Source organism: Coccinella septempunctata, chromosome 2 (genome assembly GCF_907165205.1).
Source record: "Coccinella septempunctata chromosome 2, icCocSept1.1, whole genome shotgun sequence".
Lineage (NCBI taxonomy): Eukaryota > Metazoa > Arthropoda > Insecta > Coleoptera > Coccinellidae > Coccinella > Coccinella septempunctata.
In genome coordinates this window covers 44,497,164-44,519,468 of record NC_058190.1, presented here as the reverse complement: position 1 = coordinate 44,519,468, position 22,305 = coordinate 44,497,164, and the positions used below count along the sequence as shown (strand labels likewise).

General features: G+C 35.9%; 5 protein-coding genes across 5 annotated transcripts in view; all 5 read left to right on the top strand.

Annotated features, from left to right (window-relative positions):
* Nucleotides 1–3,039, top strand: part of LOC123307172 — a 31,471-nt gene extending 28,432 nt beyond the window's left edge. Inside the window, exons 11-17 of the mRNA XM_044889389.1 lie at nucleotides 6–146; nucleotides 527–698; nucleotides 903–1,094; nucleotides 1,188–1,372; nucleotides 1,440–1,781; nucleotides 1,833–1,980; nucleotides 2,684–3,039. Coding sequence (XP_044745324.1) covers nucleotides 6–146; nucleotides 527–698; nucleotides 903–1,094; nucleotides 1,188–1,372; nucleotides 1,440–1,781; nucleotides 1,833–1,980; nucleotides 2,684–2,988 — 1,485 coding nt within the window. The 3' untranslated portion in view covers nucleotides 2,989–3,039. The remainder of the gene's footprint in view (nucleotides 1–5; nucleotides 147–526; nucleotides 699–902; nucleotides 1,095–1,187; nucleotides 1,373–1,439; nucleotides 1,782–1,832; nucleotides 1,981–2,683) is intronic.
* A 2,022-nt stretch (nucleotides 3,040–5,061) lies between these two features.
* LOC123307171 lies at nucleotides 5,062–13,264 on the top strand. The gene is made up of 16 exons (XM_044889388.1): nucleotides 5,062–5,281; nucleotides 5,401–5,541; nucleotides 6,069–6,240; nucleotides 6,597–6,788; nucleotides 7,047–7,231; nucleotides 7,329–7,670; nucleotides 7,732–7,879; nucleotides 8,064–8,299; nucleotides 9,671–9,865; nucleotides 10,436–10,576; nucleotides 10,847–11,018; nucleotides 11,076–11,267; nucleotides 11,386–11,570; nucleotides 12,153–12,494; nucleotides 12,557–12,704; nucleotides 12,910–13,264. The coding sequence occupies exons 1-16, from the start codon at nucleotides 5,132–5,134 to the stop codon at nucleotides 13,221–13,223; spliced, it is 3,255 nt and encodes a 1,084-aa protein (XP_044745323.1). The 5' UTR covers nucleotides 5,062–5,131; the 3' UTR covers nucleotides 13,224–13,264.
* Nucleotides 8,052–8,530, top strand: LOC123308256 (cholinesterase-like). The gene has a single exon (XM_044890844.1). It carries the CDS (start codon nucleotides 8,108–8,110, stop codon nucleotides 8,366–8,368), a length of 261 nt encoding a protein of 86 aa, XP_044746779.1. The 5' UTR covers nucleotides 8,052–8,107; the 3' UTR covers nucleotides 8,369–8,530.
* Nucleotides 13,265–14,999: 1,735 nt separating the features above from the next.
* On the top strand, nucleotides 15,000–20,276 carry LOC123307242. The gene is made up of 2 exons (XM_044889472.1): nucleotides 15,000–15,116; nucleotides 18,595–20,276. Exons 1-2 carry the CDS (start codon nucleotides 15,108–15,110, stop codon nucleotides 20,188–20,190), a joined length of 1,605 nt encoding a protein of 534 aa, XP_044745407.1. The 5' UTR covers nucleotides 15,000–15,107; the 3' UTR covers nucleotides 20,191–20,276.
* A 151-nt stretch (nucleotides 20,277–20,427) lies between these two features.
* Nucleotides 20,428–22,274, top strand: LOC123307243. Its single transcript, XM_044889473.1, has 2 exons — nucleotides 20,428–20,652; nucleotides 20,989–22,274. Exons 1-2 carry the CDS (start codon nucleotides 20,647–20,649, stop codon nucleotides 22,180–22,182), a joined length of 1,200 nt encoding a protein of 399 aa, XP_044745408.1. The 5' UTR covers nucleotides 20,428–20,646; the 3' UTR covers nucleotides 22,183–22,274.
* The last annotated feature ends 31 nt before the right edge of the window (nucleotides 22,275–22,305 follow it).

Below are 22,305 nucleotides of genomic sequence, written 5' to 3'. Positions count from 1 at the left end.
TCTAGGCACCACAACCAGTAGAACCATGGACAGGGGTGAAAGAAGTGAAAAAAGATGGAAATGCATGTTATTCAAGAGATATGCTCAACCCAGAAAAAATGACCGGATCTGAGGATTGTCTCTTTTTAAACGTTTACACGCCAAAGGTACGAAAACTGGAAATTTTCATATTTGGAAAAAATTATGTGTAGACTATTGCACATTCAAAGATATGCAGAATATAATTACCCCAAAAAAATATCACTCACTTCGTTTTGCGGTAGAAATATTCCTTGGGAATCAGTTAATTAGCATCATAATTACAATAGTTACAGAGTAAGGCCAAAAAATGTTAATAGCCACATAAAAATTACCAAAGTTTTTTCAGTCTATCTACTCATTTCAATAAACTCATGAAAACTGCAAATGTGGGTAATTTGAGGACCTGTAAGTCAAAGATTATTCAGTTTTACTCCCTTCTCCCTGTAAACGACTCCACTCCACATTATTAGCAGTACTTTTAATTGTTAATTCTCACATATATCAGCTACCAATAAAGCAAAGAGATGGACTGAACTATGACCTGAGACCTGTAATGGTTTATATCCATGGAGGTTCTTTCACTTCGGGATCAAACTCAAAACAGATGTATGGACCTGATTTCCTCATACGTGAAGATGTGGTTATTGTCTCCATAAACTACAGATTAGGATTCTTAGGTAAAAAAATTGACTTTTTCAACTTTCAATCTGTCGAAAAGGGACCAAATGCGTAATATCATCATCATACCTTGTCGCACTTGAGGTGTTTTAAATGTTTTTCCTTCAAGAAACTTTCCATTTCATGGGCCGTACTCAAAAATTTATTGACCTTTTTCGACAGAACTCTATCTAACAATACTTTTAAAAATTATGAAATTCCAGGTTTCTTCCACTTGAACGATAAAACGTTGGGAGTAACTGGAAACGCAGGTTTCAAAGATATGGTCCTGGCTTTACGGTGGGTGAAAAATAACATAAAAAATTTCAATGGAGATCCAGATAATATCACCATATTCGGCGAGAGTGCGGGTGCAGTATCCATACATCTGCTTGTTTTATCACCAATCACTAAAGGTGAAAATAATTAAAATTCTCTAGGACCAAATTCAAAAATTCAATTGAAAAAAACAAGGTTCAGACTGATCAGTGTTTATTTGTCCCATTCAGGTCTTTTCCACAGAGCTATAGTCCAAAGTGGATGTGCTCTAAATACTTGGGCTGAATGTGAAAATATGGCGCCAAAAATTGCCAAAGCTCTCAATTTGGAGGATGGCGATGAAAGAAAACTCCTAAAAAAATTGAGGGAAATGAAAGTTGAGGACCTTTTCTCTCTTCAAGAATCCTTTCCTGACGTGAGTTAAAAGTAGCCAATTATCCTGAGCTTCATTTAACGTGCATGTCGATTTTATCAAATTTAAGCCTTGGGACGTGAGCATAAGACGATTGGTGGGTTTTGTGGTGGAAGACCCTGATCAGCAAGAAGAGGCTTTTCTAACCCAACATCCAAATCAAATTCTAGAGAAGGGTGAATACAATCCTGTTCCTATTATGATGGGATTTACTTCTCGAGAAGGTATGCTGGTTCATGCGAAAGAAAAAAAATCGTTCAAAGAACTAACACCAAACATCGAAACTATCGTACCCACCTACTTTGATCTGCAAATAGGAAGTCCACCTTCAAAGAAGGTCAGTGATAAAATTATGGACTACTATTTTCATGGTCAGGATCCAGATGAAGCTGACATCGATATAGCTTACAAGGTATGGAAATTATTATGTCCATAAATAAATCATATCGGTACCTGATTTCAGTTGTGGTCAGATAATTTGTTCATCAGAGATATCTATAGGTCATTGAAAGCGCATGCTGAATCCAGTGGAACTCCAGTATATGCCTACGAAGTGACTTTAGAAACATCGCTGAATATATTCAAGAAATTTGCAGGCATAACAACACCAGGTAAGTGATGGTCGAAGGTCACTTTTTATCTGAAAACTGAAGCAATGAGAATGTGCCTAACAAGGGCACTTGATATCATACATTACATCTTACATAGGGAAGCCCATCAGGCCATCATTAAAATATATAATATGAAGGAGGTACAGGCCTATACCCAGTGGCGCTATGATCACAAAAGTAAGCATTGAGGAGAACACGATGCTATGTAAAAGGAAAGAAGAAGTAAGGGAATATACCACCCAAAATCTCAAAGCAAATGCCATAAAATACTACACAAATGGTTCAAAAACCACGACAGAAGCTGGCACTAGATTTGGGGCAAGCACCAAGTGTACACTGTCCTTAAGCTCCTACTCGAGTGTTTTTCAAGTAGAAATACTAGCAATCGATAGATATGTGGACATAAACCTGGAAAGAAACTACAGGTTTTGGCATAGTGAACCATTCTTATAGTCAAGTTGCTATCAAAGTATTGTATTCCTATGTCATTGACTAAAACTGGTATGGGAGTGCCCAAAAAACTCCAACCAAATAGGCAAAACAACAAGTACTCTCTAGTCTAGAATCTAGATTCCTTATCACTCGAAAATGTTCCTTCGGAATTTTAAAACTGTAAGATACAAAAAGTAGAATCTCACTGGCTTTCTCACAGTGCCGCCTCTGAGAGCATATGATATAATAAATTTTGAAACTTTTCTTCTAGGTGTTTCACATGCTGACGATCTATTCTACATATTCAAAACAATAATGACTGGCAAACTGGAACCAGACAGTCCAGAAGATAAAGGTGTAAGAAGATTCTGTAAATTGTGGACGAACTTCGCTAAATATGGCAATCCGAATCCACCCACAACCGATCCCCTTCTGCAGACCGACTGGAAAACGTTTACAAAGAACGAAAAAAATTACCTGGAAATTGGCCTGGAACTTGCTGCTAAAAATAATCCCTTGAAAGACAGGATGTCGTTCTGGGAAGATCTGTACAACCACAGAAACGATTTGGATTGAAATTGTGAAAAGAAATTGAAAAAACATAATAATAATAAATAAGTAAACTGATTTTCATCGAATTTTTTTTATTCACAAAACGGAATCGTTTAACAACTCACCATCATTTTCAAAATGGTCGATAATGAAGAGTCTATTCAAATTATTTTCAAGATGGCAGCCTTCTGTTATACGGAAATGGGTGCCATATTTGCTTTTGTATTATAACTGAATCTACAGTACCTACTATTTAGCCCTGTATTTAGTCGAATTTACTAACTTATTTGTCAGAGATTCTGTCAAAAATTACGGGTGAATTACCAAGAAGGAGGCATAGTTATGTGGATTCACGAATTTCACCAATTTCTCAGGATTTCAGTCACTTAATTCCTGCCGATGTTTACGAGACGTGAAGTGGATTAAAATATAAAAATTCAAATGAAACAATGAATCTATCTAGACAATACTAGGTATACTAGGTAAGTATAAGTATTCTATTAGAAATAATCAACCACGCTTTTATCACGAATATTACTATCAGCATAACTTATATATGACAATTATAATTATTTTTATAAACATTTCAAATGTATTCGTTGTTAGGTATGTAGACAATTGAATAACCTAAGTTTCTATGAAAATTTTTTAGAATAAACATTTCTAAAAAGTAGTTCGTATTTTGAACCTTCGTTCCATTCCATGGTTGATATTTATTAAGTATTAAATAATAATCCAACAAAGGAGTTAGATCTAATAGGCGACTTCCTGCACATCAGAAACTGACAATGATTGAAATTGAAGATGTAATGACGTTTTATTATACCCTTCAATATTAAGCCACTGATTTAATTTTAATACTCCAAAGATGAAACAGGCTTCCAGTATCCACGTTGCCAAGTCCATACAAATTTTCTTAGATTTCTGACAATTGATACAATTTTGCTGAAGTAGGCCATGCCCTGACAGAAACAAAACGAAGTGACAGGCAAAACAATGGAAGAGTACATACTTTTGTAATTTATTCATTAAATGCTGGAAATAGGCATCATTCACTTCCATGCAGTAATATAAGTTTTGCTGAAAACGTTCACGCACAGTACCAATCGTATCTTATAAGGATAGAATTTATCCTTATATAAATCCTTATGATTTTCTGCGTGAAACACCAGATACATCGGACGATTTCCTAGTACTAGAGGTCGGATTCATTGCTACATGACCTAAGATAACCACGTCCCCCGCTTCGTCTCTTTCATGCACCCTCTTTTTTGTTACCGACTGAACCAGTAGCGTCAAATTTGTCAACCACTTTCAAAACGTAAGCAGCGAATACATTTTTACCAGGAAGTCGTTCGTATAAAGCCGGTGTTGTTCGCGCAGAGTCGTTATTTCTAAAAAATAATTGAATCATTAACCCTTTCTTTTGTGGAATACACCATTTTAATTCTACTACAAATTTACAATCGTTTTGACACACTTGTAACGTTCTCAACTATTCACGATAGACTGAAGTAAATCAAAAACTTGGTCCTTCTTTTCTGAATAAAAAACTCATACTTTTTTTAACAAAAAATTGACATAACTACTAAATATCTTAGAAATGTGTCGGATACGAATAATATTCTCGAGATAAATTCCACATTGCCTCTTTCACTATTGATACATATATTGAAGCGAAATTTTAGGGTCAGATAGCACACGATACGATCTTCAAAATTAATTATCGCAACACCCCACATCCCTATTCAAAATCAAGGAGTTGTGCTGACCCCCGTTAGGGAGAGCGATTTTCTACATTTTCATTTTGAAGTCGGATAATCGAAGTGACAAGTTTTCGTTGGACCACCTGTATGTGTACTGGGGTTATCCAGAATTCCATTTTTAGGGGTATAATCTCAACTGGCATATCGTATCTCTTATAGGTACGTTACAAAATTATCGATAGATGCTAGCTCATAACAACTGATATCACAAACTGAAAAGCAAACTCATATGATCATACATTCAACTGACTTGGCAACATCTCTTTAAGTTTCAATTCATATCTGATTATTACGAAGATAGAAACAGATTATGATTCGAAAAACATACTCACGAATACTGACCTATATTATCACCTTATTCGTCGAGTAGAGATCAGTGTAAAGACGCCAAAAATCAGTTGATGAATATGAGCTCTGATCCTCGGGTAAATGTCGAATGTGGAATCTTAGAGGGGTATGTCTGTGAAAATGAGACTGACCCCGGAAAGAGTTATTTTTCTTTTCAAGGAATTCCCTACGCTAAACCACCCTTAGGTGAACTACGTTTTAAGGTAAGCACCATATTTCGTCTAGTTCAAAGGTTTGCAATAGTAAAATCGATGATTATTTTCCAAAATTCTACATCTCTGTCCCATATACTGCCAGAAAAAAAAATCGCTCTTTTTTCTAGGCACCGCAACCAGTAGAACCATGGACGGGGGTGAAAGAAGTGAAAAAGGATGGAAATCCTTGTTATTCAGTAAATCCATTCAAAGAAGGAGAAACGTTGGGCTCTGAGGATTGTCTTTATTTGAACGTTTACACACCAACGGTATGTATTTGGAAAAGGAATATATTGATGAAGGCTCCTTTGGCCATTTGTTTCATTTATATTAGGGGTTTCCGGGGTTTTTACCAATGGCTTCAATTCAGCAGACTGGCTCCGAGCTCTCAATAGGTCTAACGGAGGCTGAGTTCAGCTGGTCCTTGCAGTGTTCGCAACCCATTCTCTCGTGTCGACTTGGATTAAATTCGATTTCCAAAGAATATGATTTTCACAAAGAGTTCGCGTTTATTTCAATTTAAAGGTGAACTCGAGTTCAGGAAACTTTATGATTTTGTCATGAAGAGTTGCTGCAGGATCGAAAATATAATGGATAAGGATAAAATAAAGCAAAATTTAACATTGCGAAACTATTGTATATCGGATTTGGTTTTCAATTTGAAAAAATATAATTGAGAATACTTGAATCTATTGCTCATCAACCTCCTCGGTTCAAATGACCATGAGGTTCGATTTGATATGTTAAGCCAGTTTCACCTTATCATCATATTCAAGTCAAGTATCAATTTATTCAGCTGCCAACAATGCACAACGATGGATTGCACTATGACCTGAAACCTGTGATGGTTTTCATTCATGGGGGAGCTTTCACCTTAGGGTCAAACACGAAACAACTGTATGGACCTGATTACCTGATCCGTGAAGATGTGGTTATTGTTGCCATCAACTACAGATTGGGATTTCTAGGTAAAAAACAATGTTCCTCAATGAAATAAAATATGTGAAGTTTGTGAACAAAATGTGATATTTCAACGATTTTGCATGTCTTCAATTTTTTTCTTTTATGAACGATCTTTCCAATCATATTTTGAGATAATAATAATGATAAATTTAATGATCCAGTTTGACTCGAAAATCTATAGGACAAGTCAGCGTTACATCAGACATAGAACAACTTACACAAGAATGTTTGTATCTCTGAAATAGGTAGACTAGTACCCAACAAAAAATATAGCACTGAAATAATTGTGTCACAATCAAGCAAATTTTCCTACATAATGTTTAAAAACGATGTGTTCTTCATAGAAATAATTTATCTCTAGGGTTTTTCCACTTGAAGGACAAAAAGTTGGGAGTAACAGGAAACGCTGGTTTCAAAGACATGGTCTTGGCACTGCGGTGGGTGAAAAATAACATAAGAAATTTCAATGGAGACCCAGAAAATATCACCATATTTGGCGAGAGTGCCGGTTCAGTATCAGTTCATCTCCTAGTTCTATCACCGATGGCCAAAGGTAAACATAAAAATTTTGCAACTCTCGGTAAAGCTATAAGCGAACTGTGAGTGTTCCAGGCTCTATCAAAACACAAGAGCTCCTGGAACGGTTCATTTTGAGGCAGTGTTCTGCGTTTTTTTTTTCGCTGAAATTGGTACAGATCTTAAATAAATTGAGTTCAGAACTGATGCAAGGTTTCGACTTGTAGTAGTTCATAGCTTCCTCTGTATATTTTCATTTTGGATCTTGAACCTTTTATTTGCTTAACTTCTCCAGGTCTTTTCCACAAAGCTATAGCCCAAAGTGGAAATGCATTAAAAACTTGGGCTGAGTGTGACGACGTGGCATCAAAAATTGCTGAGGCTCTCAATTTGGACAGCAACGATGATGAAAAGCTTCTGAAGAAATTAAGGGAAATGAAAGTTGAAGACCTTCACTCCCTTCAAGAATCCTTTCCTGACGTAAGTTGGCAGAAATCGTACTGCTACTATTGAGGGTTAAAATTTAGGAAGGTTATGAAAGATGGAATTTTTTAATACTGTATCTCTTTTATTTCAGCCTTGGGATGTGAGTGTGCAACGTTTGGTGGGTTACGTAGTGGAAGATCTAGATCAAGAGGAAGAGGCTTTTCTAACTCAACATCCAATAAAGATTCTAGAGAGTGGTGACTACAACCAAGTGCCTCTTATCATGGGTTACACTTCTAGCGAAGGCATGTTTATGCACTGGAAAGGAAAAAAGTCCTTCAAAGAGCTAACACCTGACATCGAACATATCATACCCAGATATTTCAATCTCAAAAAAGGGACGCCTGCGTCGAAGAGAGTCAGTCAAAAAATAATGAATTATTACTTTGGTACCAAGGATCCGGATGAAGCCGGTATTGAAGCTGCTTATGAGGTAGAATTGATAGAAAACTCAACAAGATTATGAACAAGATTACATTTTGTCGTACTTTCAGTTATGGTCGGATAACTTGTTTATCAGAGATATTTATAGATCTTTGAAAATGCACGCTGAAACCAGTGACAAACCCATATATGCTTATGAAGTGACAGTAGAGACATCACTTAATCTATGCAAGAAAATGTTTGGGATAACAGTGCCAGGTGAGTATAGCTATGTACAATTTTACATAAACTTATTGTACAAGGTATGGATACGAGTTTTTATGAATACTTTTTCCCTAACCTCATTTCCGTAAAGTCGGAATTACATTTCGAAGGTCTCTCCAAGTTAGAATGCCCTTCTACAATAATATGATTTTCTGATAACATCTTTCTTTTCTTTAAGGTGTCGCACATGGTGACGACTTGGGCTACTTATTCAAATCTTCAATGACCGGTAAACTAGAGCCTAACAGTCCGGAAGATGTAGGTGTAAGAAGATTCTGCAAGATGTGGACCAACATCGCAAAATATGGCAACCCAAATTCACCTACAACAGATCCTCTCCTCCAAACCTCTTGGAAAGCGTTCACAAAGGACGAAAAAAATTATCTTGAAATAGGTCAGGAACTCACTGCTAAAGTAGACCCTTTGAGGGAGAGGATGGAATTCTGGGAAGATCTTTATATCCATAGGAACGACTCTGAGTGAATGTGGCGTTCCAAATCGATTGAAATAGAGATAGACTTTTCGATTTCTTTTCGTTGTAGAAACGAATTTTTGGAGTTAGGCATTTGATAATTATTTTAATCAATTCAGCCTCCTTTGAATGCCAAATGTGGTCGCATATCTTTATATAATCTCATGACCATGAAGCATTTCATGACCAATTTTGATCTTCCCTGCTGATGCTATATTCTTGAACCTTTTTCAAGAAGAAGCTTCCAATATTTCGATATGTTTCATCAGAAAAAACTGATAATAAAAAATATGTTTAGAAAATTGTGAAACCCCTGGAAACAACCCTTAGTGAATCCGAAGCATAAAACCAATAGCTTCCTGGTATCCTCCAATAGTACCCAACATTTGAAAACATTTTGCCACTTCTTTGGTAAGTTATGTAGGAAAAATCGATTATCGCTAAGCCAATATTAAAAGGGTTAGAGCACCCTCAATAAGCGTTATGTTCTTCCTAGAAATATTGCCCGACCTTTCCGATTCCCCTTGTATATGTTCCCAAGAAAATCAGCTATGAAATATGTAGTTCCAACTCCAAATTTACCTGTCAATTTGAGAAAAGAATTAACACTTAACACAGCACAAGTATATTTTACTAAAAATAATAGTTTTTATTATTACCAATTAGAATAATACTAAAAAATGGAAAATCTACAGAGGAAAAATTGAGAGGTGTAACAGGTAAGATCTATTATACCTCACGTATAAAAAGGAGACGGACGAGATCTGGCATTGTCAGCGTGGTATGGCCGTAAGCCAAGTAAGGAAGGTGACCCGATTTTCATCAACATTCGGCCCGTTTTTTATTATTCCAATATGCATTCACGCATCAGATCACCAATTGTTCAAACTCGATTGTTTTTCCTTAGAATTAGAATTACGAACTTTTCCAAGCAATCAGTCCCCATTTTCCATTATGACATGAAATATGGAAGCAATATTAATGGAACCAACGATAAGCAGTCGCTATGGGAAGATACCACCGTCATTAGCTGATAGCTTGATTGCCCCCTAATTGAAACAAACTGAAAATCTACGACACACTTTTTGCACCTTCATTCCAATCGTAGAGTTCCCGAATACCTACTCAAATTCGAGAAACGTGACAACGTCTCGTGCAGTTTCCACTGGGCTAACATTCCTACAGAAAAACTCGGTTTGTTGAATCCGACGAAAACATGTATTAAATTGAAGGTCCAATTATAACAATCGTGATAAAAATCGGTGTATCATATTTTCAATATAGCGAACACATTGCCCGATCACTGCTGATAGAAGAGTGAGACGTTGTCAGTTGGTGGAAATAGCGCACACCTCGCGACAACTATGAGTTCTGATGCTCGTGTGAAAGTAGAAAGTGGAGTTTTGGAAGGTTATGCCTGTGAAAATGAGGCCGACCCAGGAAAAAAATATTTCTGTTTTCAAGGGATTCCGTATGCCAAGCCACCTGTGGGAGAACTACGTTTCAAGGTAGGCACAGTATTACCGTCTAGTTCGAGGTCGACTGAATCAATGTAATTGTATGTTGGACTTCCTTCTGGTAAAATTTCCCATTTCTGTGTTGCCAGATGTAAAGATATTTCTTTCAAGTGGAGATACTTTGCTTTTGAGAGCATTAACAAAATTGTGTTTGACATCATTTTGAAGACTTAATTTCATAGGAATCTCGTCCTATTCCACTTACGGAACTGAAATAATATAAAGCTGCATGATAATATAAAACTAACGTTTCATTTGCGTCAGCTATTGGTGAAAATTTCAGTTCAATCGATCATTATGTCCGTCCTCAGCGTAGTTCCCTGGCTGGTAGCTCATGCCTTTGAAAGGAGGAATTGCCAAGCTAACTCTGCAGAGACAATTATATTTGCAATGAAGTATTAAAGACCTCTACCAGGATCCTGCTTGTTAGTATATTCTGATTGAACTGGAATAGGGCATTGAAAAATCAACCTCGAATGCGGCCAATTTGACTATCAAAAACAACTCGAAAAGATATAAAATAAACGAGAAGTGGAGATAAATTTATGATTTTCTCTTCAGGCGCCACAACCAATAGAACCATGGGTAGGAATCAGAGAGGCAAAGGAAGATGCAGACCATTGCTACGCAAGAAATATGCTGAACTCGAAGGAAAAATCAGGTTCTGAAGATTGCCTCTATTTGAACGTGTACACACCAAAGGTATTAAAAAATTCTTGAAAATTTGGAAATTCCTCTTTAATCAGCTAGTTACCGATTAGAAAACTAAAATTTAACATCCTTAAAGATAACCTATGCCACTTGATAATTGAAATAATGAATCAGTACTGGAGCCAAAATTGCACTTGAAATAAAAAGGATTTTGTTTCTACTGGAAACGAATAATAATAAAAGAAAATGAGAAAAAAATGAATCATCTTAGTTCTGAAAAATTCAACCAAGATATTCAGATTTAACATTTAATTATTGCAGCTCCCAGTAAAAACTAACAATAATATCAGTTATGATTTGAAACCAGTCATGGTGTTCATCCACGGAGGTGCTTTCACCTCCGGCTCAAACTCCAAGATGATTTATGGTCCAGATTATCTCATCCGCGAAGATGTTGTTCTTATTTCCATCAACTACAGATTAGGATTTTTAGGTAATCGAATCTAAACCTCGTTGTGTCTTATTTTCAGATTCATTCATGAATTTTCAGGGTTCTATCATTTTAAGGACAAAAGCTTAGGCGTACCAGGAAACGCTGGTTTGAAAGACATGGTCATGGCGTTGAAATGGGTGAAAAGAAACGTCAGAAATTTCAATGGAGATCCAGATAACATAACTATATTTGGAGAAAGCGCTGGTGGGGCATCAGTTCATCTACTAGTATTGTCGCCAATGGCCAAAGGTAGAGCATTTTGAGGTCGATACTCTCATTGAGAAAGTTCTGCCAGGTTATGCCTTGGATTTTTTTAAGAATAGAGATCCCATTGACTAGAATTCAAATGATTTTTGTTTCTCCACAGGTCTTTTCCACAAAGCAATTGCACAAAGTGGATGTGCCTTAAATCTTTGGGCAGAAGGGGATAACATCACACCAATAGTCGCCAAATCTCTCAATATGGAAGGAGCCGATGAAAGGACAGTACTGCGAAAGTTGAGGTCGATGAAAGTCGAAGATTTGTTTGCAATACAAGAGTCATTTCCAGATGTAAGTGTTCGATAAAGAATTATATCCAGCAGCAATAAAGAGATACAATGCTACAAAATTAAAGTGGATATTCGAGAAAAAATGAGCAGTATTTCTAGCATGCTTATTCCATAGTAGCTTGCTGTCTAAGGTTATTTCCAGACATCAATTCTTCAATATCTCCACTCAACGAGATGGATTTCATGGCTAGAAGGCTTATTTTCTCTGGGGAAAAGGGAATAACTAGGCCTGTTCATACTGTGGTTCACAACGGTTGTGAACTGTACAGAGCAAGCGCAAATGGATTTTCGCTACCCTAAAATGGAATTGCCCTTGCTCTGTACAGTTCACAACCGTTGCAAACCACTCTACGAACAAACCTTCTGTGATCTTGGTTGGGTTAATGTTCAGCCTTACTATTACCTTTTACTATTAAGACTTCATCGGCATTCGCCTTCGAATCCAAGCTTTGTTAGCATTTTAATGAAGGTATGCAACAAGAGTCCCAAATTCAAAACAAAATGGCTCAGTCAGACCATTGGTTAAACCTCCTCCACGAAAACATTAATTCTCACATTGTGATAGCTTATTTCAATCCTATAGCCCTGGGACGTGAGTGTAAAACGATTCATCGGTTATGTAGTAGAGGATCCTAATCAAGAAGAAGAACCTTTCCTCTCAGAACACCCCATGAAGATTTTAGAGAGGGGTGTTTACAACCATGTGCCTTTGATGATGGGATATAACTCAAGAGAAGGAATGCTTGTTCACGGTAGCGGGAAAAAACCGTTCAAGCAAATAATTCCAGATATCGAAAAAACAGTGCCTAACTACCTCGGGATTCCAAAAGGATCATCCTCATCGAAAATAGTAGCTAATAAAATCATGGAACATTACTTCGGAGATCAAGATCCAGACGAAGCTGATGTAGATCTTTCTTATAAGGTATTGGTATTGAGTTCCAGAGTAATTTAGTCTAGAGTTATTGTGAATCTACCTATTTTCAGTTATGGTCGGACAATTTTTTTATCAGAGATATTTATAGATCAGTCTCAGGACATTGTAGGAACAGTTCGAAGCCAGTGTATCTGTATGAAATGACAATTGAAACATCATTGAATATGTTCAAGTTTTTGGCATCAATAGAAACTCCAGGTAAGTTGAAAGTACACTGTACACTGCTCAACAGTTGATAGGGATCTCTGACCTTCCATCAATTTATTTCGGGAATGTGAAGTATAGTTTATCATGAATCTATAAATTGTTTTTTGAAAGACTGACATGTTGTACCTCCAAATGTTAGAATATGGAATCATTTCCGCAGTTATACTTCTCGAAAATCAAAAACCCTTGCTTTCAGGTGTTTGCCATGCGGACGACATATTCTACCTCTTCAAAACACCACTAAATTCCGATATTGAACCGGGCAGTCCAGAGGATGAAGCGGTAAGAAGGTTCTGTAAATTGTGGACCAACTTTGCCAAACGTGGAGATCCAAATCCACCAGTCAGAGATCATCTGTTACCAGTCGTTTGGAAGGCTTTCAGGAACGAATCAAAGAATTATCTGGAGATTGGCGAAGAATTAGTGGCTAGGGTAGAACCTTTGAAAGAAAGGATGCAATTTTGGGAAGATCTACATATTCATAGAAAAGCTGCCAGTTCGAAACTATGAATACATGTGTTGTAAAAAAGAAAATTAAAAAATTATACCAATGTTTTCATTGTACCATTTTCATCCTAGTATGATGTTTTAGTAGGTTTTAGCAGAATCGAAATCAGATTAAACTGGCGTTATTTTCTCGCAATGCTTTCTTATCGGTGGGGTAGGTGTCTCTACAGGTGGTCAAAAATATATTTTTTTTAATATTCAATGAAAACTGATCATTTCCAAGAGAAAATTCTATTGCCTCTTTTTGTAAAGAAACTCAACTCAACTCAACTCAACTCCCATCCCATTTAAGATTTTGACGGTGGCTGCCACCCTGCACCAAGTTGATAGAAATTTATTTGAACTAACCATATAAAACGTCCCTCTATGAACCAAAGTTTACCTCTTTTCGCATTTTTTTCAAATTGACACACCTTTGATTTGCTATTAATTGATTCCAGAAATATATTGAATTTTTCTTCTGATTCCTCAAATAGTAACTATGTAGAATATAAACCCACAACTTCGAGTATATCAGCTAAGACCACAAAACACATCCGCAATAAAAGATGGATCATAAAGGATATGTCTTTGCTATCTACAAATGCAGTTGTGGACTATTTAAACAATTTCTACGAGTGCATAATCCGAAATACCTTGGCTTAAATAACGTATTTACATTGCAATAGATATAAGTTCGATGAACTACACCTGGAATGAATGAGGATAGAAAATAGAAAATATAGTTATTGAAACTAGGTTAAGCAGATCGATGAATCTGGATTGAGATCATTCAGATATTAAATTTCCGAAAACCATACTGCGTGCCTTAAAACATCACTTTTACGTAAATAACTATTTTTTACCACTTTCGAAAGTGTATTATGAAAATAATTAGTTGAAACAACGTAAAATATATGAAATTTTTTTAATAATTATTCCATTGACCTACGACAAAGGCAAAGCAATGAACTTTATCAAGAGAGGTTGGAGTTTTTTGGTGTAAGCACTTCTCAATCTGTTTGATAATGCAGATCGAATTTCTTAGCTGTGCTACACCTAACACACACTGCTCAAAACAAAGTGCTGTAATAAGAAACAATTTTTCATTATGTTCCTACAACTGAAAAATATCAGATGGTTCATGAATTTGCAACATGAAAATCAGTTGAATCATTCAGTATCAAATTCCAGTCATTGAAAAAATTTAAAGAGACAAGAAAGTTTTCCAATAGAATGGGCTTCCCAACGGCTTAACGATTTGACTTTTTATGGCCAAGTGAAAAGTATCCAACGCAAACCTAGGTAGCCTCATAAAATTTGCCCTATCATAAAACTCCTGTGTACCAAATTCACTGATTTTCGCCTGTCTAGATTCTGAGATATAAAGAAAAGACTACTTTTAGGAGCGAAATTCAGAAGGTTGTAGATACGAAAAGGGAGATCCTGGTAAAAATAAAAAAAAGGGTTTTCCAATTTTGTCTCGGGAATCACATTTTGTTTCATTCATTTCGGGCACCCAGTATACCCATGGGGCACTCTCATTGGTTGAAACCTCTGCTAGTCATATACCTTTCGATGTTATGTGCCTGAAATTGATGAAAAGTTGTGTCTTCTCACTTTTTGGGCAGTATAACGAAGCCATTCATACTTATCTCCAAATAGGTCGAAAAATCAGGGATGAAAGTATATCCGCTGAAAAACCGTCCATAAATATGTCATCTATTCATTCATCTCGTATCACCTTGGCCAACTGAAAAATTTCAAAGGTGCTATACACACAGTATGGCTTATCAACGCCAAAGAATAGAAGGGAGATATTCGCATACCTATCAAATAATTTTCAGTTGAGGTATTCACTAGTTATCTCTCGTCTCCAAAAGAAACCTCTTCGCACATCCGTACATCATGAGAACGGTGAGTTAGATGGTTTTCATCTATCTGATCTTTGCTAGTTTATGTGTTTTTCTACAACATGATAACATTCAGACGATTGGGTCAATAGCCGGCTAGAAAACCGCGAAAATAGGTAAATTCCATTTCTTTCTATTTCGCTTTGAAGTCCGCCGACATTCATGTCGTTTGATAAAAAACTCTCGAATTTATTGAGTGATTTGGGTAAGCGTTTTCGGGCAAAGCGCAAACAATGTGAGTGATAAGAGATGGTTGAAAGGGTAATAAAATTTTCTTTCGAATCCGCTTTCAGGCCTACAAAACTTACAGGGTGGAAAATTAGACATATGTAATATGAAAATACACAACATTAATTTGCTTCCGAAATTCTTTCGCTATGTAATGGCTTCTCAGATATGGTTATATCATTTGAGTTATTATAAATTTCAGCAAATAGCTTTCAGCGTTTCGTTTTGATCGACTCATTTCGAGGATAAGTGATTGGAGAATAAAACAAAAAAATATATTTCCGGAAGTATTAATGGCACTGTCTTCAAATCCAGAATAGGTCTTGCTAAAATGATTCTGCAAATGATAGTTTTTACGGCAATGGTAAACCTCGAGAAGTTCTCAAGTAATTTTCCCTCGTAATTTTTTATTTTCACTAAAGACACGGCAAAAAAGTACCAAAGGAATGATTTCTTGTGCAAAAAAATTATTATTTCGTTAAGAAACATGGGGTCAAATATGCACTCCTTCTGAGATATGAGGTGTCAAAAATAGGGACTTTTCTCATGTTTCCGTTGATGAAATGGAGAGAGCAAGAGATATGTAAATACTCTTACATCACTCTTACTTATCTACTATTCATTAGTTAGTTGGGGATTACCATCCCTTGAAATCAGACTAACTTCTCGCAAGATGTAAATTTGACATCATTCTCTGAAACCTTGGTGTGTTCGCCCAAAAAGGTGATGTACTCTTTTGTTCTGAACCCATCACGTGTTTTTAATAGTCATTTTGGTCTATCAACATATCAAAAATCACAAAAAAATCTCTTATCCTTTCCATTTTAAGAAAGCAAAAGTAAAAAATGCTCCGATTTTGCACAGCCTATATTTCAGATGAGTTAAGTATTTGACCATATGTTTCTGCAGGAAATATTAATGTTTTCAGGCAAAGAATCATATTTCCAGAACTATATAAATGCCATAGTCTGCATATCTGGAGTGAGTATGTTTTATTAAAATGATAAACTTTTTACAACACGTTCAACCGCATGAACCTACCTCAATAGGTTTTCAAGTAATGTCGTAGTTTCAAAACTTAAACGGTATACAGGGTGTCACACGAATTTAATTAAAATATTTCTGGGAAGGAATCGAGATTCACTTTTAGGATTTTGGAGTTGAACTTTGAATAGAGAGAAGAATCCTTGTGAATTTGTTGAGATTTTAGTGACTCGTTTTTCAAATAGGTAGCCCTATATTTTATTATGAAAATTGGTTCCTCATAAAATTCTACGTTGTTTGAATGTACAATTTTCTAAAAATTTTTCTCCACGTGAAATTACCAAAAACTTGAATCTGAAAACGGAGCTCCGCTGTAAAATTAATAACTTCAACGTTTTTTTCCATTGGAAAATTATCAATTTTTGGCTTCCGTGAGGAATTACTGAATTAGAATAATGTTTTTGTCACAATAGTCAAAATCACGAATCATGTACAAAAGGTGAAAAGACATTTTCATTCAAAGATAGAACCCCATTTTTTTAGCCTTAATGAAATCTACGTTGGAAAAGAATGTAGCCCTAAAAGGCATATTTTCTGAGATATTCATAAAAAATCATTTTCTCGATCACATTTCGAATTATCTTCTCAGAAATACATTTTCTGGTGGAAATTCGAATATTTGAGATTCAAACAAAAGAGAATTTCATGAGGAATCAATTTTCATAACAAAAAATAGGGCAATACCATTTGAGAAACGAAAGTTGGTGTCCACAAATCTCATAAAACAATAAGGACCCATCTGTTTAGTCAAAGAGACTAACTTTCGGGTCCCAAAAATATTTGAAAGAATAGAATTCGTGTATATTTATGTGGCTCCCTGTATGTATAACAGTTAACCGATATGCACTTCAACTTGTGTGGAGGGGTATTAAAAAGAAATAATTTCTTCATTTTCCTAAATTCTGATATGAAGAGTGAAAGTTGAAATATTTCTTGAAATATTCACCAAGGCAAATATGTACATGTTTAGGGTGAATATCTGAAACCTATTCAGAGTATAAAATTAACACCCCTATTATAAAAATTCTAGCTCCCAAGCAACTTTTATTGCATTCGAGACTTATCTATAATTTTAAAAATTCGAATATCTGCAACATTCTATTTTTAAATACCACCTCATCACCTCCAAAATATATCCGCAACAAATTGTGACAGATTATCTATCTCTGAGTAAGTCAATACGCATTTCTGTTGACCTTACCGGCTAACATCCGAAAATTCGGAATTGTGTGTACAGTTTATTCAAGATATCATTTTTGGATCAGCAGACTTATCAGTTTTGGGTGTATTTGTATACTGAATCGATTATGCAAAATTTCATTGAGAATCCTTCTATTTATCCAATAGATAAAAAAAGTCTGCATTGCGCTTTTTGCAAACTTTTGGTTACCACATTATAATTGAATATTATTCACTTTCAAAACTTCAGGAAGTATTCCAATAAATTGAATACATACAGAACGCCTAGCTAGAAGTTTCGGTAAAAGTAAAGCAGGAGAGAGTCCACCTATAATATTCCTAGTGGAGAGTTTTCCATAAAACGCTGACAAAGATTATTTTTTTGGTCGTGATACCATAGATATCACTCAAACAAAGTCGCCATCATATATCATTCGAAAATATTTCAATATCCTTCATAAGGATGCTACATTTTTTTGTATTCTGCGTTGGAATGAATTTTCAACACTTGTAAGAATAATCCTTAAAATAAATCTAATTAGTTTTGAAAAAATTTCCCAACACTCATAAAATCTTTGTTCAACACTAAACAAATGTTTAGTTAACACGTGGAAATCTTAAATTCTCCGTGATTTTCATCTACATATTTGTAAAACGAAAAAATTAAGAACAAAAAATCGGGTTTTTTGCATTTTGTCCTTGATTTTTGGGTTATGTTGGAAATAAGTAAATAAAAATCTTGTAGGTGCATACTGCAATTATCTAGAACATCTACAAATACTTTCGATATGATAGTTCAGCCGGAAATTGTAGAAAACACTAAAAACAATCACTTAACCCTCTTCCGTAACTTTCACTGAGCTCTCTTCATCAATATTCACTTATAATTTATACCAAATTTTCTGACCAACAACAAACTGCTAAAAAATGTTCTGAATTCGGGTTTTCAAAATCACACCCTAGACCATTTGGGAAATACTAAACTTTATGTAACAACTGTAGCGTTTTTCTTAAAAATATTTCTTTTGCAGCTTTTCCTCTTGGCGTTCCTTGTCACAATCATCTCAGTTCAGACAGCTTCATCGAAGAAATGTTCCACGAACCCAGCCAAGATCGAATGTACGGCCACAGAATACCAAAACTACGTAGACTGCATCCGAAGTCGTATGAAGAGAAGCGCCGATTGTTACGAAGACGATGAGGAAGAATGCCCTTCTGGTGATTGTGGAAACTCTTGCGACAACTGCAACTGCGACGAATGTACATCCAGCAACTGCGGAAACTCTTGTAACAGAAGGTGCTGCAGTTCCTGTTGTGAATTCAAAGAGTGCTCGACCAACCATTGCTGCCACAGACTCTGCCACAACTCCTGTTCAACCTCATCGTGCAGAAGCTCTTGCAGAAGATCCTGTTATAAGTCAGTCAGAAGAGAGAAGGAGCGAGACATTATCATCCCTGGGGGTGATCGCTCATCAACTAACTCGTCTAATTTGGTAAATAACAGAGGAACCCATAACATAACCACCGTCATCCATTTGAACAACCTTATCAACAACACGAACCTTATAGATGTGCCCATAAACTTGAACAACTCCAATGTGAACAACATCACAGTCGAGAATTCCCAAAATGGCTCTTCTGTATATGGTGCTAGCAGTAATTCGCCCTGTTGTAACGTTGTTGAACCACGCCAATGTGTACCAACTGCTTCTTATCCTTACATCGATTGTTTCCATTTGAGGAGGCAACAATGTGGCCAGTTCTGTAGAGCACCAGTTGTGCACAAAGTAGCACAAAATGTCTGTTATAACTCTGCTAACAATACCCCAGTTTGCGGCCAACAAGTGATTTATGTTCCGCAGCCAAGAACCTCTTGCAGTTATCAACCACAATGGCCATTCGTAGCTTGTAACAACCAGGGTGGAGATTGCAACGGTTGTTACGATTACCTACTGAATCCTTTTAGAACCCAGAGAAGTTGTGGATCTTCTTGTTACAACTATGGGGTGAACCAAGGGATGATGTTTAGACAAGGCCCTGTTTTTGGTCCTGGATATTCACTTCCACCAATGGTCAATCCAATGATGCCGACAGGGTGTAATAGTTACAGTGGTTGTGGCTTGACCAACATGGCCACCTATATAAACCCAGGAATGTACTACGGTGCTAATACCTACAACAACTACGGAATATATGGAAGTTTCACTCCTCAGGGTATACCAGGCTATGATCCTAACTATGGTATGCAACTACAAGGATATGGGGGTAATCTGATGGCAGCACTGACAGGTGGTGCTAATATGGGAAATATTCCTCTTCCACTAGAACAATTTGTGCCAATGAATCTGACAGCAAATGCTACGAATGTATTATATGGATTAATAACTAATCAGACATCACCTCTAACTCCAATAAGTGGTTTGCCAGATAATATGTTTGGACAAGCGATAACTATAGATGAAGAAACGTTCAAAAAACTTCTCGGACAAGACATTTCGAATGGAGTGATCACTCCCAACGAGGATAAGACCATTTCTAACAACAAAGAAAGTGAAGTTGAAGTCGCGCGTGTTACAGAAAATGAACCTACAACTACCACATATTCTTCACTTGTATTCGGACGTTGAAGTTCTTTTCTTTTCTTTCTTTCTTATGAAAGATTTTTTGTGTATTCTAAATGTTTCATAATAAGATAGATATAAGATATAAACACTGAAAAATATATTAATAAATTCTCATAAAACATAACCATATGAAATGAAACTGTAATTTTAGGAACCCAAAATAAAACGTATCAGAGGTAACTACTATACAAAGTTCAAGTTTTGTGCTAATCACAATAACAGTATCTCATAAAGACAGCAGAAATAGATCGGTTTTTTCAAAGCTAGAAAACGACCCAATGACAACAATGCGGCATCTATAAATTATAGATACATTGAGTATCAATATTTGCACAGTGGTTCCCTTCTAATTTTATCTAGGGACCAACCTATAAAGTTCCCAAAAATCGGGAAATAATCTTATGATTCTTCCACCATCCATCTGAAACAAACGCGTGTCAATAATAAAATCTTGTGATAATGGAGGTAAGTGGAATTTTTTTTTTATTTTATACAAAAAAAATTGAGAATACACAGTACCAGTTTGGATATCTTCATCATTTTCGGTATTCATTTTTTATATAGTAGGTGAGAAAACGATTTATTTTTGTGCCATTTCGTTGCCTTTTGTTATCTCAATTTTTGTAATAACTTTTTGTTGAATAACCGCAGTAGCTGAAATGAACGTTTGCTACTCATAGAAATAGAGTGTTTTCAGAAAATTTATCCGATGACACAACTCCTCAGTTCAGTGAAAAACAACAATCCACTAATTCACCAAAAAAATATACAGACGTTATATCAGATTTCTTAATTTTCTAGATGTTTCGTCAAATTCTCCTACTTCTAATACTTCCGACAATATCTTACGGAGAACCGAACTTCGAAGATCTAGTTTTGCAAAAGTGTGCTTTGACAGAATACAAGAAATTCATCGAATGTGTTGAAGATCTGATATCAACTAACAGAAAGCAGCCAACACCAAAGTCACAATCCTGTAAACTTTGTGATTGTGATCGATGTAAGAGAGAGGATTATGGAGGATTTTCGGAAAACAACTGTTGCAGAGGCTGCTGTCCGTTCAAACCATGTGACACCCGGCATTGCTGTTTCAAAACTTGTCATTCTGGATGTGAAACAGCGGCTTGCAGATATTCATGCAGGCATTCTTGTTTCAGCTACGTTGAAAAAGAAAATAGTATCAACAAATCCGATAGTTCCAGGATGTATGAAGAAGATGCGCTAAATATAACAACAAAAGTCAATATAAACAATGTTATCAATAACACCAACAGCTTTGAAATTCCTGTCAGGCTGAATTCGAACAATAGGAATGAAATAATTGTAGACAATGAGAATAACCATGAAAATGTGTTGATGATTCGAGATTCAACATGTTGCGAAAAATCTAAATGTGAACCAAGACGAAAATTTCCTTTTCTGAAATGTAATTTTAATACCAACTTGCAAGGTGAAAATTCATCCATCAAAAATACATATAAATCCCCTATAGTGATGCTTTGTGGAAACTCAGATAATTGCAGCATCATCTTGGATACTCTGTCAGATGTTGGTATAAATCAAACAAATTTAACCATGAGGAACAATGAATCATTGCCACTAAAAGCACCGATATATTCTTCCTTTACTTGGTCTCATCCCATGCAGAGTTTCGTTCCTCCAGTCTATACTAATCCTTTTCCAAATTATTATTCATTATATTCGAGAAATCCATACTATTACCCCTATCAGTTTTATTCGCCAAATTCCTTCTCAACTAACGTTCCAATGTTCGTCAAAGTTCAAAATTCACCCGCAAGTTATACTCCATATCAAAATTCATATATGCGACAACCTTACACAACTTTTCCCATAAATTACCAATTTCCTTTTGTGCCATATCGATCTACTCAAATACCCTTCCAACCACATGAAAATTATCCAATGAGTTGGACGGATTTTGGGAGGAATTTCGATTATTCGATGAGCCAACAATTCGTTCCATTCAAAAATTGAAACGCTCAATCATGCAAGAATAAAATGAATAACTTATTTCCACTACAATATGTAGTTTTTGAAAGAAGTATTGTATTAGAAAATAAACATTCAAAAATGTCAAGATCTTGTTCTTTATTCCAA